The 17,000-nt window shown below is 38.6% G+C and overlaps 1 protein-coding gene across 5 annotated transcripts in view; it reads left to right on the forward strand.

The window, feature by feature from the left end:
- Positions 1–17,000, forward strand: part of tub (TUB bipartite transcription factor) — a 116,389-nt gene that overhangs the window by 64,016 nt on the left and 35,373 nt on the right. For 4 of the 5 annotated variants that reach the window (XM_051899052.1, XM_051899054.1, XM_051899053.1 and 1 more), the window contains exon 2: positions 16,815–16,866. In XM_051899052.1, coding sequence (XP_051755012.1) covers positions 16,815–16,866 — 52 coding nt within the window. Of the gene's footprint in view, positions 1–7,445; positions 8,005–16,814; positions 16,867–17,000 lie in introns of those variants that run through there. The other variant, XM_051899051.1, reaches the window with a different exon arrangement.

Here is a 17,000-nt window from a genome sequence, read left to right on the forward strand (position 1 = left end):
ACTGCACTCATCAACCCTGCTAGTCCAACTCTAGGAGAGCTGGACAAGGCCATAGAAGGTCCTTAACCCATCAGCAGGACCGGTATCTGCTCCTTTGTGCAAGGAGGAACAGGATGAGCACTGCCAGATCCCTACAAAGTGACCTCCAGTAGGCCACTGGTGTGAATGTTTCTGACCAAACAATCAGAAACAGACTTCATGAGGGTGGCCATTTGCCATTGAACACAGAATTGGCAGGTCCGCCACTGGCGCCCTGTGCTTTTCACAGATGAGAGCAGGTTCACCCTGAGCACATGTGACAGACGTGAAAGGGTTTGGAGCATGACCGGTTTGGTGGTGGGTCAGTGATGGTCTGGGGAGGCATATCCATGGAAGGACACACAGACCTCTACAGGCTAGACAATGGCACCCTGACTGCCATTAGGTATTGGGATGAAATCCTTGGACACATTGTCAGACCCTACGCTGGTGCAGTGGGTCCTGGGTTCCTCCTGGTGCACGACAATGCCTGGCCTCATGTGGCGAGAGTATGCAGGCAGATGAAGGAATTGATACCATTGAATGGCCCCCACGCTCACCTGACCTAAATCCAATAGATCACCTCTGGGACATTATGTTTCGTCCATCCGACACCCCCAGGACACCATCCGTCATCTCATTAGGAGATACAAGCATACAAGCACGTGGTACAAACTACTGAGTACCATTTTGAGTTGCTGCAATGAAATTTCAGCAAAATGGACTAGCCTGCTGCATCATTTTTTCACTTTAATTTTCGGGGTGTCTTTGAATTCAGTCCTCTGTAGGTTTATCATTTTCATTTCCAATGTGGTATCCTTTCGTTCCTAACACATTACCCAGTCCATATCAGTATAGATATCCAGCATGATATTTTCCCCATTAAGATCTGATGTGTTTTTTTTTTTGAGCAGTGTATTTTAACATGCAAAACCGTTCTATGACTGCAGAGCTAACCTGCAGCAGCCCTCCAGGACGAATCTAATATCCATGTGTAAAAAGTCAGTTTTTCATAAAAAGTATAATATTTGCCTCTGAGATGAAATGGAGTTAAATATCTAAAGTATTTCAAATTTATAATACTTAAATACAGAGTAAATATATTTTATTACATTCCACCACTGGTTATTTGGAAAATGAAACTAACAACATTTATTGTCACAATATTAACAAATTGTTGCTAACTGCATCCCGGGAGTTGTTCAATAGGACTGTCTGTTCTTGTCGCCTAGCAACTGTGACAGCTGCCGCTGATGAGCGGCAGTAACGTTTGTACTGGACTTTTTAAAGTTTTATTCAACTGCCTAAAAGCAGAACAGGGTTGAAAACCTGTCTAAAAATGTTCACCGTGGTCTATTTATGTACATAATAAAGGGAAGAACTATATAAAATCACATGTTGGTAACATATAAGTCAACATTTGAACCTTTATTGTATTTTTTCATTTGTATCATTACATACATTGAATTATTCGAAACCCAATACTTACATTTAAAAGTGTAATCTGGCAACTTCTCTCCAAAAAATAAATAAATAAATTGTCGTCACCATCGTGTGATGAATTCTGGGGTAGGCAAGGCCGCGAATGTTGCATCTGTTGTATCCTTCATTTCACGGGAAACAAAGGCTGCATTTGTTGGCCGCAATTGAAGGAGCCTTCGAATTGGGACAGCCTTTGTTGTGCCGAGGTGACGCAATCGGCTATATCATCCATTTTAATAAGTCCTGCATCGAAGGACCCAGCCTTCGAAGGATGCAGCCCCTGAATTGGGACACAACTTTAGTTGACATGAATCAGTGATCTAAATTAGAGTGCAGAGCAATTGGACTGAAATACTGTCTTTCCTTTTTATGGGTTTTGTATTTTTCATTGCTTACACCTCCAGTGTCTGTCTCTCTTTTATCTTGAGTAATCTGTGAATGAGATCTAAATGTCACTCTATAGATGAGTCCGTTCAGGCGCGAGCTGTTGTTTCTGTCATGGGAAATCAATGCAGACTATCAGCCAACATTTCTCGCACTTCCTCTTTGCCTTTCTCCATCTCTTTCTCCCTTCTTCAATACATGAAGATTTACTCCTCCATTTGGATAAAAGACTCCTCTGTTTGCATAGACCCTCCTCTACAAACTGCCCAGCTGCCCATCTGAGATTTCCAGCCAGTGCTAATGCAATCTCAATTAGATGTCAGTAAATATTTATCCTCACAATTGTGGCCGTAATGACAAAAGGTCTGTATCTCATTAAGAACCTGACTGGTTTTTAATGAAGAGGTCACCAGACTGTTTTAGATTAGAACTGATGGGCTTGAAATCGCTTGTGCTTCTGTGATCCAGTTTTTGCTTGAATCTCTGAGCCATTGACATAAAATGAGGAGACAGAATGCCTTGAAGAGTATCATGGAGGTTTGGTTTTACATTGTATTGATTTCTTGTGATTTTAATGTAATTTTGTGAATCTACGTCCCTGAGCTCATTAAAAAATGCAACCTAGGAGAGAATAGAACATTAACTGATCCCCCAATTAAAATGGAAAACCTTGGGTTTGGTTTAATATAGTGTGCAGAAGCAGGAATATATAATGTAATCAAAGGGGACATCAGGGTGTGTCGTCAGATGTGCTGCCTGCAAAATCACTTCACTAGCACTCAAGATGAGAGTGAGAGACTTTTCACTTTCCTATTTACTGTATCTTCTGTCCTTCTGCACAGTAACCATCTTATTTCAAATAATTTGTCCGCAGATTCAAGAAGACCACAGAACCGCATGACTTATTATTAAATTCCACTGATAATAACACAAAATAATAATGAAGATTTGCAAATGTATATTAATATTATTATTAAATTGTACAAATTATACTTTTCAATTTTGAATTTTAAAAAAAGAGAGAGAGCAAAATCTTTAAATGAATCCTAAATTTAACTGGTAGCCAATGCTGAGAGGCTAGAATATGTGAAATGTGATTTTATTTTATTTATTTATTTATTTTTTGGTTTATAAGTAACTTGCCATTTGACAATCAAAATAGCATAAAAACGCTTGCTACACACATACTCGGTTGTTAATGACAGTCATTTTGATCAGAATAATGAAGAAAGATCTTGCACGTACTCGTCCACACACAAAGCAGTGTAGATTTATGTTCATTCATCAGCGACCGTTGGCACCTCGTGACCTGCATGGCTAATGGAGTCTCTGCATTATTAACAAAGCTCTTCATACTGTGGCTCTGCAGCTGCCCACACGCCGGCCTTGGCAATGCTAGCTAGCCCCATGCTACACAGAGACCCCCTGTCATAGCTCTTCTCAGCACTGAAGCGCTACAGTCCATCAAAAAAGCCAATAACTACTTAGCATTTGTGCCAGTGTCACACTTTATTGACTCTTTTTGGGACTTGGCCAATCGAGTTAGTGGCGTGTGCTTGCTGTTAGCACAGCTTGATGGTGGGCTACATAATTTTAGGCACTGTGGCCGTAGGTTTCACTAATGGATCTGCCCAGGCGATGAGCTCGGTATAGTGTGACTTCAAACGGCTTGCAGTACCATCAAATATTTACCAGCCATGCTGCTTTTCCACCTGCTCTCCCTCTGCTGGAGCGTAGCAGAGTGCGTATGATCCAGCAACATCCCACCGTGTTCGCTGTTTTTGACCGCTGCTAGGAAGAATGTTGACCTCGGTTCCCCTGCAGGGACGGTTTGCAGGTCTCTGATGAACAATTTTGGCCACCAAATATGTGACATGATAGTATCAGATTCTTTTTTTGAGCACCAGTTGAAAGCATGGCAGATGTTATGTTTGGCTTCAGAGCTGATCTTTAACTTCATTTCTTTTGACTGAAAGCAAAATAGCAGTGACCTTCTTTTAGAGTGATATAATAAAATTGTCATGTGGCCCAAGTCAAAATAATTGCATTGATTTTAGTTCCTTTTTTTTAGTCAAATGTTTAAAATCAGATAGACTTGTATTGTACATATTATGTGTTCATGGTCTCATATTCTGATAATAGGGAATATTATCCCTATTATTCTATATTAAGCCTTTGGGAAACTGATGTTTCTTAGTGCAGTTAGAGCTCCTTTTATGAGAAGTAAACCGCACAGGAGAAATTCTATCAATCTATCGTTGTCAGCCGGCACTTTACATTGCATAAAATGTACTCTAAACAATTTGTGACTGATTGCTTTACATGTCATACATCATCAGAGCTGGGTAGATTACTTATGAATTGTAATCAGTTACTGATTACAAATTACATGACAAAATTTTATATCAGTAATATAATCTCTTAGATTACACATTTTTGGTAACGTAATCTGACTACTTTTGGATTACATTTAGATTACTTTTGTGCTAACCCTTATTTGATGTCACATATATTGTAGGATAATCTTGTCCTATTTTGACAGATACAAAGAAAAAATATATTCCAAAAATTGTATTCTATTCACCAACAAGAGCCTCCACAGATTCTTTTTAAAGTGCAATGTATGGTTGTGTGTGTGTGTGTGTGTGTGTGTGTGTGTGTGTATATATATATATATATATATATATATATATATATAATATATATATTATACACAGAATCTCACAGAAGTGAGTACACCCCTCATGTTTTTGTAAATATTTTATTATATCTTTTTTTTTTTTATGTGACAACACTGAAGAAATGACACTTTGCTACAATGTAAAGTAGTGAGTGTACAGCTTGTATAACAGTGTAAATTTGCTGTCCCCTCAAAATAACTCAACACACAGCCATTAATGTCTAAACTGCTGGCCACAAAAGTGAGTATGTGAAAATGTCCAAATTGGGCCCAAAGTGTCAATATTTTGTGTGGCCACCATTATTTTCCAGCAGTGCCTTAACCCTCTTGGGCATGGAGTTCACCAGAGCTTCACAGGTTGCCACTGGAGTCCTCTTCCACTCCTCCATGACAACATCACGGAGCTGGTGGATGTTAGAAACTTTGCGCTCCTCCACCTTCTGTTTGAGGATGCCCCACAGATGCTCAATAGGGTTTAGGTACCCTCAGCTTCTTTAGCAAGGCAGTGGTCGTCTTGGAGGTGTGTTTGTGGTCGTTATCATGTTGGAATACTTCCCTGCAGCCCAGTCTCCGAAGGGAGGGGATCATGCTCTGCTTCAGTATGTCACAGTACATGTTGGCATTCATGGTTCCCTCAATGAAATGTAGCTCCCCAGTGCCAGCAGCCCCAGACCATGACACTCCCACCACCATGCTTGACTGTAGGCAAGACACACTTGTCTTTGTACTCCTCACCTGGTTGCCGCCACACACGCTTGACACCATCTGAACCAATAAGTTTATCTTGGTCTCATCAGACCACAGGTCATGGTTCTTTAGTCTGCTTGTCTTCAGCAAACTGTTTGCGGGCTTTCTCGTGCATCATCTTTAGAAGAGGCTTCCTTCTGGGACGACAGCCATGCAGACCAATTTGATGCAGTGTGCGGCGTATGGTTTGAGCACTGACAGGCTGACCCCCCCACCCCTTCAACCTCTGCAGCAATGCTGGCAGCACTCATACGTCTATTTCCCAAACACAACCTCTGGATATGACGCTGAGCACGTGCACTCAACTTCTTTGGTCGACCATGGCGAGGCCTGTTCTGAGTGGAACCTGTCCTGTTAAACCGCTGTATGGTCTTGGCCACCGTGCTGCAGCTCAGTTTCAGGATCTTGGCAATTTTCTTATAGCCTACGCCATCTTTATGTAGAGCAACAATTCTTTTTTTTCAGATCCTCAGAGAGTTCTTTGCCATGAGGTGCCATGTTGAACTTCCAGTGACCAGTATGAGAGAGTGAGAGTGATAAAACCAAATTTAACACACCTGCTCCCCATTCACACCTGAGACCTTGTAACACTAACGAGTCACATGACACCGGAGAAAGAAAATGGCTAATTGGGCCCAATTTGGACATTTTTACTTAGGGGTGTACTCACTTTTATGGCCAGCGATTTAGACATTAATGGCTGTGTGTTGAGTTATTTTGAGGGGACAGCAAATTTACACTGTTATACAAGCTGTACACTCACTACTTTACATTGTAGCAAAGTGTCATTTCTTCAGCGTTTGTCACATGAAAAGATATTTACAATACAATTTACAAAATGAACATACCTAATAAAATATTTACAAAAATGTGAGGGGTGTACTCACTGAGATACTGTATATATATTTCATCTATATTTCCCCCTTACCGCCAGAAAAACTCGAAGAATCACGAACGTATATAAGCGGCAGGTTTATAATAAAAAAAAATCAAAAATTAGGAGAATCAATGAATTGTGAACAACTTACTGCCATTGTGTAATATGTAATATGTAATCATGTAATCCATAAAAAAGTAACTGTAGTCTGATTACGAGTATTTTAAAAAGTAGTTTACTTGATTTTTGGAATACTTGATTTTTGGAATCTGATTATGTAATCCAGATTACATGCAATCCGTTACTACCCAGCTCTGTACATCATACTCTTCCTGTCTGAGCATGCGTTTTTTGGCTAGAATAAGTTGCGATGTGGACCAGACCTTTTGCCAGTTAGTCAAAGGAGCTACTACATGAGACTTGTGTAAAAGCGTGGTTCTTTCCTGAAAAAATTTGCTCCAGTTTTACTTGTTTCCTTGTTGATTTTACTTATATTCTGATTCATATAAGCAGCAAAAACAACACACCCACAAAGCACCAGGGCATTTTGGTCAAGGAAGAGCCTGAGCCATGCGCTAAATCAACATGACTGAATGTGACATTAAGAAAGATGAGGGAGTCCAGAGGAAAGATGAGAAAGCTGATATACAGTAAAACAGAATATGCTTCAGGCTTCTTGAGGTTTGCAAGAGTGCGCTTGAGATAAATACGGAAGGACAAATAATTTAAAACCATACAGGAAGCTGAAGAAAAGAGTTTGTCATTTAGATTAAAGAAACCATTGCATTATGTTTACTTAAAATTAGCATGAATATTGCAGCAGAAGTCATGTAGCGTTCTTGAATTCTGAATATCATTTTGACATTTTAGCATTAAAATACAACATCCACGATAGTGATAAGTTCATTTACATTTGTTCTTGGCAGCAGCTAATAAAGGTGGTGTGATAATGCTAATATTAAAATATGTATATGAAGTCAGACCCTCATTTAGCTGAGTGAAGTACCAAGAGGACTAAAAAAAAAAAAAAAAAAAGCGGAAAGCCAATAAACAAAGACAAAATGGTGTGCTGAGTTTGGATTCAGCATGTTAAATCAAAGACAATTACAACTGCGCTGCTCTGTCCCATGTTAATGAGCCCAGCACTGAATGAAGGGATGAATAAATCATTGTTTAGAAAACACATTTGAGGCTCCCGCTTTTCAGAGCCTCGTGTGTATGTCTGTGTGTGTGTGTGTGTGTGTTGATGGACCAGCGGAGCATCGCGACGAACATCAAAGCAGCTAGACAAAAGAGATTCACTCTTATATGTTCTCCCCTTCTTAGGGCTGTGTGTAAGGTTATAATGACAGTGTTCTGAAAGAGAGAGAACAAACGAGAGAGAGAGAGAAGGGAGGGAGGGAAGAAGGCAGTCGGTACAAGGCGCAGTTGAGGAGAGCGAGAGCCACAGTATACAGAGCAGTGTATAAAACGATGACGAGAGACACGCAGTGAAGGTGAACGGAAGAATAAAACACGAGGGATTGTGAACAAACAGAAGGAAAAAAAACGGCACATGACGGGAGAACTGGATTCACAGCAAGGCAGCTGAGTCCGGCTCATGATGAATAGGATCCGTTGCAGACTGCAGGCAGGGTTGTGTGAATGGAAGAGACACTAGATCTGTAGATAGCGGAAACAGAAGTGCAGGGGATGGTTGGGCTGCATGGGCTCTGTTGTTGGCATCGTTGCTGCTGTCCTACACTGCTGCGCTCGAAACCCTTTCAACACGCACAGATATGAGCTCCAAACACTCATCTGACTGGATCCCTTACAGGTACATCAGTTTATTGGTGAGCTTGTGTGTGTGTGTGTGTGTGTGTTTGGTTGGAGAAGACAGGTGTATTTGATAGGGGATAGAGGATGATGAATGGATAATGCTGGCAGGGCTGCAGTGCAAAGGTGACAAAGGTGATTCTCTTGTCCTTGTCTGTTATCTCTTGTTCTCTTGGGCTTCTCATGCAGCACTCAGAGCTAGTATGTGAGTGTCCAATTGTGTAGTTGCTACTGAGGGTTTGTTTATATCAGCTGGTCTGAAATAACATCTAATACAGGACTCAATGGTAAAGATGGCCCGATGGCTACCGGAGCCAGTTGACGTAACTGTCACTGCTGCATTGTCACTGAACCTTGTCTTATGGCTGTGTATATGTTTGTTTTTTATGCTTTGAGAACTTTTTGAACCTTTTTTTGTCACTAAGGTAATGCTAATTAGCTGGCTAGAATATGAGATTATGTTGATATTGTGAGAATTTGAAGTATGAGTTAGAATGGGTAATGTTTCAGTTATGTTTTGCACTGTTATGGTATATTTTCCAAAAAGGTGTGTTTATGAATTTATAGCTTTGATAATAAATATAGCTGCTGTATTTATTTGATCAAAATACAGTAAAAGAGTAATATTTTGAAATATTGTTACAGTTTAATATAACTGTTTTCTATTTTAATATATTTTAAAATTAAATGTATTCTATTACTCCAGTCTTCAGTGTCACATGATCCTTCAGAAATCATTCTAATATGCTGATTTGATGCCTAAGAAACATTTCTTATTATCAGTGTTGAAAACAGTTGTGCTGCTTAAAATATTTGTGAAAACTGGATTCTTTGATGAATAGAAAGTTCAAAAGAACAGCATTTATTTAATAGCACTGTAAACATCTTTACTGTCACTTTTTTATCAGTTTATTGCATGCTTGCTGAATATTATTAATATATTTTAAAAATTGTTACCCCAAACTTGTGAACGGTAGTGTAAATATTTATTATATTTGTTTCATATTTTTATGGAACATATAACAATAGTATTTTATATTTTATTTTATTTTTGACATGGCAAATCTTGAGTTTCATATACTGCAGATACAGCTGCAGTTTTAATGTCAGCATGCGTATTATTTTTTTGCTCACTGACTTTGTGACCATTCTTGATGAAACCTTGGTATTAGATTGTAAATGGAAGAAAAAAAAATGCAGAAAATAAAATAAATAATATTTTTCCCCAGTATGGCTCATTTCTCATCATTTAAAATTCTTTGCATATATTTTGCTTTATATTTTTACTGTATTTCCATCTTGTATGCTCAGTGATTATCACTGGAAAAGATAACATAGCAATGCTTTTGATTTATATTTGCTGTTGGAGGCTGTCTTGTTGCCCCATTATCATGGCTGCACTGCCTCCTCTGCTCTCTCATTGGCTCTTGGTTGCTATAAGTTACAAGCCTACTTTCCTCCACTCTTTCTTTGAAAGATTACTTAAGGGAGCACTTGCCGCTTGTTGCAGGGAGCTAAAGGTACCGCTCGACCTACCCTGGAGGGTCTAAGCCTGTCTCTATGGGAGTGTGTTTTGTTTGTGAAGATCTGCCCTCTCCCACACCCCAGTTTCCTGTGTGTGAGGTCTGTGATTGTTACTGAATGGATCTGAGCAATCTAACAAGCTTTTGGCACTGAAGGAGCTCAAGGAAAACATAATGGAAATTCTTGTTTTGAGAGATGCATACTTGAGTCATTTGTTTTATCTGTACCGGTAAAAAAGAAAATCTCAAATAAAACAGCATCTCTCAGTTATTTCTCATATGCATTAGTGGGATTAAAAGGAGTGTGATTTGAACCTTTTGAAAATACTGTCATCCTTCATGTCATTCCAAACTTGTTAGAATTTCTTTCTTCTGAGGAACACAGAACAAGATGTTTGACAACACTGGACTGCATAGCTTTCATTGGATGGTTTAGTCATACAAATTTTGAATAAAACAAGGATGTGTATAATAATGACAGAATTTTCATTTTTGAGAAAATGACCCTAGAAATGTCCTTGTATCTTCTTGAGAGATGTTAACGCCTCAAACCGTTCTATCTGTTGTTCTTTGCCAACATACCAAAGACTGCTATTAGTCAGCGATTTCACTATGAATATTTCTCATCACATTCCAAGATCAACTGATTCTAGATATCAACATTAAATGCAGTTTTACAGTCTTTTTGTCTCACTTGTATCTATTTACAGAGGTGTAAAGAGTACCTGAAAACCATACTTGAGTAAATGTACAGATATCTTACAGCGTAAATGACTCCATTACAAGTTACAAGTCACCAATTCCAATACGACTTGAGAAAAAGTCTTAGAGTATCTGATTTTAACAGTACTTAAGTATTTTACTCATACTGAATGTAGGCTCAAAGATGCACTAGCCCTCGACAACTAAGAGACATACCAGTTAAAATAAGAAACAATTGAATTTGTAAGATAAGAAATCATTTTTATTTTCTAAAATCACAATAAAACTGAGCACCTCAAAATTGCAATAAATGAAGGTCGAATCTCTTAAACATCTATAAACACTCAAGTCTCAGTAAAGCTCAAGTGTACAAAAAGGCCATAAGTAAACCAATATCCTTCAAAAAGTTCTCTTCAATATAGCGGATAAAAAAAATGTTAAGTGAAATTAAATAGTCAAAGTCTACTTGCACTAGATGCGCTGGTTTCGGCCTCATCAGCGGCTGCAGTCATGACCTCATTTCCTAGATCAAACACCTGCGATTCAGCAACTACCTGCTAATGCACTCGCATTCATGTAAAGTAGCCTTGTTGACAAGTTTGGGTGAGTAAAGGTAAAACACACAAGATATAGTACCTTCAATGCCCTTAGATGGCGATATCGCTTCTTTATAGCAGAAACAAACTGCTGCAGAAAAAGTTAGGTGTCATGCAAAATATAATTACTCATCACAAATGTATTGGAGTAAAAAGTACATTTACTTGTTCAAAAATGTAGCCAAGTAGAGAGTAAAAGTTGATAATATCTTTGATACTCAGTAAAACTACAAGGTAGCCAAAAAAGATACTTAAGTACTGTACATTAACTAATTACATTTACTCAAATACTTTACACCACTGCTATTTTAATTATAGAAACATAACTGACAACCTCATTAAGTGTCCTTGGCTATGAAAGAGCAACCTATGTATGAGCAATTTCCCTGTGTTTATGTTTCTTAAAGTTTAGGAAGGTATTTTGATAGATGATTTCCTAAAATACTGATAATCAATCTTTCTTTTTTTTATTTTGTTTTATAAATTTTCTCATAAAATAGGAATCGGGCAGAGATTAGCCTTGCAAAGTCAGGTCACCTTTATTATAGCACTTTATTTCAAATTTATTATAGCGCTTTATTTATTTATTTATTTATTGTTTCAAAGCAGCTTAATAAACAGAAAAAATAACTGAATCAGTGATGCAAACTCAAATATGTGACAAAGCAGCTCTAAAATGACAATAGTGTAATTTATTCAGTTTAATTCAGTTCAAGTTTTGTTCTTATCTGATAGTGTAAGTGTAGTCAAATCGCTAACTACTGATTACTGAATATTAATTTAAATATTATTTTAAACACTGACTAAGCAAGCCAAAGGCAACAGTGGCAAGGAACCCAAGCTCCATCAGGTCAGAGAAATGGAGGGGGGAAAAATCCTTGGATCTCTGTCAGTGGGCCAGATCATCTCTTGCCAAATAAATGAAGGGGTGATGGCTCATATATTAAATACTGTGTGTCTTCCATATTGTACATTAGAGCTGTGGTTAGCTGTAAAGTAACATTTAAATGACTTATAAGTGAATTTCAGGCAATGATTTCCATCCAAAAAAGAAAGTAGGTCAATAATTAGAGGAGCAGCGGTGGGGTGATCTAAGTGTCTTGCTTACAGGCAGATTGGTAATGCAGAAAGATCTGGATCTCGGCCTTTGTGATAGCAGTGAGTGCAGGCAGCAAATGTGTCCTCTTATCTCTCCCTCAGTCAGCAGGGCCGTTGGGCCCTTCGTGGCATTTTTTTTCCCTGGTGTGATGAGCATCTCCTCCCCTGCAGATGGGACTTACAATGAAAAATGAATGGAGTTAGAGATCGTGCTAGCAGAGCTGAGGTTGCCTCAGCTGGACCTTCTGCATCACAAACACTAATTTCACAGCCTTGTCCAGTTTATTTGAGGGCCATTCTGCTCTGGTAGGTCACAGGCCCTACACATGGACACACGCATACACAGAGCTCGCTGGGGGTTAAGGACCTTGTTATCCACAAACATGGAAAGATAAATACCATTGCCTGTTTTCCATTTGAGTGCTGTCATGCTAGCATGCACGTACATAAAGAACACTTGCTTTTTTAAACAAGAGTCCTTACAATTTCCACATACTACTACAGTCTAAGAATTTTGTCCAGATCAGACAAATGTTCTCTAAATAGCAGCATTTTTATTATATTAGATTAGATAGTGTTTCAAGTTTTTCCTGTCAAAATGTCCTTGGATAGACTGGAAAAAAATGCAATTTTCCAGAGCTTTGAATTGATCCATGAACTTTTGTCATCACTTTCCCCCAAAACCTGTATGAGTTTTTTTTTTTTTTTTTTTTTTTTTTTCCCATGCAACATAAAAGAAGATATTTAGTAGAAGAAAAGTGAACTTAATTTAAGATGTAGTCTCTGAAAACAAGTATTGTCTGATTCTGTCTCATGTAATTGTGCTTCTCATATCTTATTTTAAGCATTTTTAGATGTTTTTACTGGAATACAAGACAGAAATTATTTTGTTTTGTAAGTGCCGCTCTTTACTCTGAAACACGCAGCACAACAGACTGTATATACTTAAAGTCGGCATGAAATGGAAGTTGCGATTGTCTTTTCTTCTCTACTGTGACCGGGGTTGCCAGGTTTTCACAACAAAACCCTCCTAATTGCTACTCAAAACTAGCCCAATTGCATTTCATTTTCCCCCAGTAAAAATAGAATTTTTGACGGGGTAAAAATTCGCATTCCAGCTGAATATTATGTTATTTAGGGTCGCTTCAACATGCGGACATGAAAAACAACCCACGGAAATAGTGTTAAAGCAGCCCAAACCGCGGACTTGGCAACACTGACTGTGACATCTATCCGAGTGAAACAGCATCTGAAATGAGAGGGCGGGACTTGATTTTGTCCTTCAGGAATTGATTGAATCGTTGGAAGTTGGTTGTTGCTAACAAAATGGAGGCAGATCTGAATGCCAGTTTGCAGTCAGTTGTGGGGGATTTCTCTCCACCGGACTCACTGAGAGCACCCTCATGTTACTGTAAGAACTTTATTTATTGAGGATGATGAGGACGGTCAACGGCACTAAACAGCAAGAGAGCGTGCGCGCGAGAGAGACTGTTGGTGCGTGTCCGTTAGCGCGGAGCGAGCGGGGAAGAGCGATCGTTTTCGGTTCCTTCCTATGGAAGTTGAGCCTCACGCTTGCGCGCAAGTTAAGCGTGACCCTCAACTTCCATAGGATTGAATCTAAAAATGCTCTGGTCACTTCCTCTGCTCCAGTGGACACACAGCCTGACTGACTGTGTCCTCCATCAGGTTCCTTTCAATGTTTGAGGGTACTGTACACACCAATGACTGGCATCAGCAGTGGTTAATGCATTGATTTCTATAAAGTGAAGCCTCAGCTTAAACCAGCGACAGCATTTACCCCTTACATCACTGAATCTGCTGCAGGTTCCAGATAGCTCCGCCCTCGAGCCATAGCATGTGACAGGAAGGCACGATGAGTCATTTTGAGGGGGAGGTGCACAGATAAATTATTGATAATAAATACTACAATATTCTATAAAAAAATAAGAATTGTCAATTTTGATTTCATGCCGACTTTAAATTGGATAAACAAATTGGTATGATAATCACACTAAGCTATATCACTATTTTAGTTTTATTTCGATTAATTGTGCAGCCACATTTATTTATTTTAATTTTTACATTTAATTTAATTATTAGCTTTTTATCAACTATAATGAACCTCTTTTGGGAAACCCTGCTCTATTGCATTTGTATTTTTTTTTTTTTGAGAATTAGCAGGTAAAAGTAAAGAATACAAATCAGAAAACATTTGCTGATTCCAGTACACTCATACAGTTAAACACCCGCATGCATATATACACACAAAGTGAATTGTCACTGTCATCAGTGAAGCTTGATGGTGAGGGAGAGAAATTATCTCACACATTGCAGGCAGCTGTCAGCACATATCAATTTATCTCTCATCCCTTGTTGACCCTCATTATAACTGCTCTGTTTATGTCATTATCTGTCAATCTGATGGGAACTGACACCCTTGACTGTTGACATTAGGCACTATGCTTTGTGCTTTTGTGCATTTATGTACTTTAGCTTTAGGAGGGTGATTATGAATGTGTGCAAGTAAGCATTACTATTTCTGTATCCTGCGGTGTGAGTGCACTGAATTAGGTGTCTGTATTTTTGAATGAGTGTGTGCTCGTGGGCATGTATATTCGTGCCCATGTGCATGTGTGATAAAAATGGTGTCAGTGTTGGCAGTCCATAGAGAGTGAAATTTCTCAGTTTTAAATAGGAAACTAGAGTTGGGTGCTGGAAGATCCTTCTGAGCGAGAGAGAGAGAGAGAGAGAGAGAGAGAGAAAGATAATGTATACAAGAATAATCCTCTTGAAAAGACAAGCTTAGAGCAACATGAATTTCCATGCTGGTTAGTATGCTACTGGTTTGAAAGTAGCCTGCTTATCTATCTATCTATCTATCTATCTATCTGTCTGTCTGTCTGTCTGTCTGTCTGTCTGTCTGTCTGTCTGTCTGTCTGTCTGTCTGTCTGTCTGGAATACATTTACACAGCTAATATGTAGTCTGTCTGTCTGTCTGTCTGTCTGTCGTTCTGTTAATTGTTCTTACGTTCTACCTGTGATTCCACCTATTGTTCTGTCATTCTATCTATTAATCTTTCTGTAAGTTTGTCTGTCTGTCGCTCTCTCCATATGTCTCGATGTCTGTCTGTCTGTCTGTCTGTCTGTCTGTCTGTCTGTATGCCATTCTAGCTCTCTATTGTTCTATATGTCATTCTATTGTTCTCTCAAAAACACTATATAATATGTTTTTGGACTATGCAGCTTACTATTATTATCTACTGTTATTATATACCTTTTTGTAGTGTTACTTAGAGTGCAAATAACAATTGCCCCAATAGATAAAATATTATGTATAAAATAAACAAGCTATCAAAGAACAAATACTTATAAAAAATAGGAGCATCTGATTAGCATGTTGTGTGTGTGTTTTGTAATGTCAACAAGATAATGAGTAAAATTCTTGTGGTGTTCTGAACCCAAACTGCTGTAAATCTTTTTATAATGATTTTGTATTGTCTCATGACATCCAGTGGGAAATGGCAAATCAAAACAGAATTCTTGATTTCTATACAGTATATGTACATGTGCGTCTCTCCATTCTGATTGTAAAATATGTTCCTGCCAGATGTTAAAGGGTTAGTTCACCCAAAAATGAAATTTCTGTCGTTAAGTACTCACCCTCATGTCATCCCAAACCCGTAAGACCTTCGTTTGTCTTTGGAACACAAATTAAGATATTTTTGATGAAATCCGAGTGTATCTGATCCACAACACTGAAAACACTGAAGCTCTGCAATGAAAATAGCATAGCAGTATGACAGGGGACAGACGAATTTGTTGAATAAAGTCGTTATTTTTGTTTTGTTTTTGTGCACAAAAAGTATTCTTGTCACTTCATTATATTAAGGTTGAACCACTGTAGTCACGTTGCCAGTTTTAACGATGTCTTTAGTACCTTTCTGGACCTCAAAAGGTGCAATGTCGTTACTGCCTATGTGTGGATCAGATACCCTCGGATTTCATCAAAAATATCTTAATTTGTGTTCTGAAGACAAACGAAGGTCTTACGGTTTTGGGACGACATGAGGGTGAGTGCTTAATGACAGAAATTTCATTTTTAGGTGAACTAACCCTTTAAAAGCTACACCCTGGTTGTGCATTACAGATCACAGAGCACAAATCCTGTCCACACCACCCTTGATCTGTCACACTTCTTCTCTCTGCATGATCCACCACAGCTACAGAGGAAGTCCTCCATTGCCATTTAATTAACACAGCTTTTGGCTTAGCAATATCAGGCGGCATAAATGCATAAGGGGATCTGGAGTGAATGTGTCATAGCTGATTAAAGGGAATGAGAGGAGGGACAGGCAGAGCACAAAGGCCTCACCAAAGACCTCGTTTCTCACAGGACCTGAAAGAGGACAATGAGTCATAGGCATGATCAACACAGCAGCGCACTGTCTGTGTCCTTTGAAAAAATTATGTTCATATATACCATTTATATACTGTTCTTCAGCCCATAATCTGGATTTAATGGCCAGTAAATGGAGACCAATTGCTGTGATTTATTTATATGATTATACTGGAGTCACTAGACATCAGCTCTTTTAATGATGTACTGTATGAGATAATCTAAGTTAAATACTGAAAACTGATGTCATGTCCTGTACAGCAGACTTTAGTGAAGGACATGAACAGTAGGGAATTGTATCTGTTAAGACCCCTTTGTGTAAAATCATTGATACTACATTATATTTTTCTTTTACTGTAATCTTCTCTTGATATTGGACTGAATCTTTGTGTACACAAAAGCTTGTTTGAATCGTATCTCTGTTGGCGCTACTCTTGCTGTGGCACATCTTTTTTGTGAGCTTTTCCCATTTAATCTTGTTTTTGTTCTTCTGCAGCACCTTGGATGATGAGGGCACGAACCTGCGACAACAGAAGCTGGACAGACAGGTGAGTCCTCCTTTGGTTTCTTTTCAGCACTGTGTACAGAAGGCTCTGCTCAAAGGAAATGAGATAAATTGAAAAAAAAAATAAGCAGAAGAAGAACAATGAGAGAGAAACCATTCACTGAGGAATCACATCAC

Source organism: Ctenopharyngodon idella, chromosome 7 (assembly GCF_019924925.1).
Source record: "Ctenopharyngodon idella isolate HZGC_01 chromosome 7, HZGC01, whole genome shotgun sequence".
Lineage (NCBI taxonomy): Eukaryota > Metazoa > Chordata > Actinopteri > Cypriniformes > Xenocyprididae > Ctenopharyngodon > Ctenopharyngodon idella.